Raw genomic sequence first — 2,355 nt, 5'->3', positions numbered from 1 at the left:
AGAGAGAGAAAGAATGTAGAGTGATGTGGTAGTATTTTACTTGGAGGAGTCTTTGAGCTGATGGAAGTCTAGGTCAGGCGTTCCACAGATGAGAAGTTGAAGCTCTCGCCCACTCAGTTGAGAAATGAGGGAAGAGGAGCACAACATAAACCCTCTCTCGAAGGCTCTATACTGCAGACAGGAAGAGAAGAAAGCAAGAGAAGACACGACCGTAACCCAGTGAGACGACTTAGACGAAGAAGATGAGATACACGCAAAAAAGAAGTGGAGAAGGAAGCGGGGGAAGACACGAAGTCTCTTTCTACACACGAGAGAAAGATGAGAGTGGTAGAGTATACATGCTGAAAATATTGGAGTTAGAAGTTGAGCTTACGAGCTGTAAGGGAGCATATGTATGGAGAAAGACACTTGAGAAGAAAGAGAAAGAATCCATGGAACATCGAATAGAAGATGTCTATGGTGACAGGAAGAATACTGAAGAGACAAGATGGACATACACAAAGATAGCTAAATACATGGAGAGAGATCAAACAAACTTGGGTAAGAGAGATATATATGCACATCGCATCCATCATGTATCTCCATCTAATTCACCCCCCAGCATGCTACACCTCCATTTATCTGCCTACGGATATGTACACATATATATATGAATATATACATACATGCATTTGAAAGTATAGACACCATACATACCCGACCTATTAAATATATATATATATATATTTATAGGTATACACATGCACGACAGCATATAAAGGTATACCCACACATGTACATAGAGAGACACAGCGAGGGAGTAGTTATATATATGTATACATCCAAAGAGAGGGAGTATATATATATCTATATATCTATATCCATATAGCTGTATGTGTATATATATATATATGTATGTGTTTTTTGATACCTGATGTTTGACGGATTTGACTAGGAGGTATTGCGTGTATTTTGCAACGAAGAGACGGCGATTCTCCATGGTGACCTGAAGTTTCTCTCCTCCTTCCATAAGGGGCGTCTCCCCCACAACTCGACCATTCTTCACGATATCCACCGCAAACGTCTGAGTACTAAAAGCTGCCTGTACACCCGAGAAAGAAAAAGGCCATGCAGGCGTGCATGCAAACACAGTGCGGGCCTCCACGCAAGACATAAATCAACCCTTCTACATATAGAGAGAGGAGACATAACACGACCTAAGTGTGAACTCTTTCATACAAACGAGAGAAGGAGTAGATACACTTGACACGCCCTCACACGACACATACACATGTATACATATATCCCATGCAAAGATGGAGAGCTAGAGATACAGCTAGCCACATATATCTGTATGGATGCGCCGAGCGTGTCTCATTGAAGGACAGATAAGATGACCGTAGAAAGAGAGATAGATCGACAGAGAAGTCCATCTAGTTCTATAGGAATACGCGTGCTGTAAGCAACGGATTTGATGAAGAGCATGCAGAGATATAGACGCCTCTAGAGATACTCCTATGATAGAGCAAGAAGAAATCTAGTACTCTGTAGTAGTAGAGGGGTACGAGATGCAACGACAAGACGCCTTTAGGGGTATCACTTTTCTTCTTCTACTATTCTTTGCTTCTCCTCCAGGACCCTCTATCTTTAATCTATCTCTGTTTGTATACCTTTCGTCTCACCTTCGTGAAGAGAGCTAAAGGGATGTGTCTGTCTCTATATAGCTTGAGAGAGAGAAACACTAGAGAGAGCTAGAAAAGTAGGGGTGTCCCCCCCTGCAGGCTTCCTATGTATAGCCGTAGTGTGTGCGGCAGTGCGTGAGAAGGTAGTGAATCTTACTTACATCGAATTCATCTTTCTTTTCCATAATTAGCATCTTCTCGAAGCTGTGCATCTCCTCAGGGTACACATCACTATACACATANNAAGAAAGAATGAGAGAAGAGAAAGAGAGATGAATGAAAGAGTTTCTTCTATGGAGAAGAGAAATGCCATCTATACCTGGAGACCATACATCAATTCGCATATCTAGAACACACCCTACAAACACACATTTAACATTCACACATAGATATATATAGATAGATATATATATATATAGAGAGAGAGATAGGCATCCCTCATGTATCTACTCAACAACATAGTGCTATATGCAATACACCCGTTGTATGCCTAACTACTTTGATATCTCTGTGTCTCCTGGATATACATGTAAATGTGAAGAGGCAGAAGTGTGCATGGACGACGAACGGAAAAGACTTCACGCCTTCTGCCCTCCCTCTCTCTCAGCATGTAAAGAATCCACCCCCTCCTTTTCTTCGTGTCTATCGCCTTTGTAAGAAGAGAAAGAGAGATATGAAGGAGAGTGTATGATGT

At 41.6% G+C, this 2,355-nt stretch overlaps 1 protein-coding gene across 1 annotated transcript in view; it reads right to left on the bottom strand.

Moving 5' to 3' along the window:
* CSUI_011422 (hect-domain (ubiquitin-transferase) domain-containing protein) overlaps window positions 1–1,892 on the bottom strand; it is a gene marked incomplete at its 3' end in the record, with an annotated part of 2,595 nt that extends 703 nt beyond the window's left edge. The window contains exons 1-3 of the mRNA XM_068071520.1: window positions 1,823–1,892; window positions 911–1,081; window positions 41–171 (exon numbers count right to left, since the gene is read on the bottom strand). Of these exons, the coding sequence (XP_067916504.1) occupies window positions 41–171; window positions 911–1,081; window positions 1,823–1,873 (353 nt within the window). The remainder of the gene's footprint in view (window positions 1–40; window positions 172–910; window positions 1,082–1,822) is intronic.
* Between the last annotated feature and the right edge of the window lie 463 nt (window positions 1,893–2,355).

This window comes from Cystoisospora suis (assembly GCF_002600585.1).
Source record: "Cystoisospora suis strain Wien I chromosome Unknown contig_11618, whole genome shotgun sequence".
Lineage (NCBI taxonomy): Eukaryota > Apicomplexa > Conoidasida > Eucoccidiorida > Sarcocystidae > Cystoisospora > Cystoisospora suis.
The sequence above is the reverse complement of the archived record's forward strand: the minus strand, read 5'-3'. Positions and strand labels throughout refer to the sequence as shown.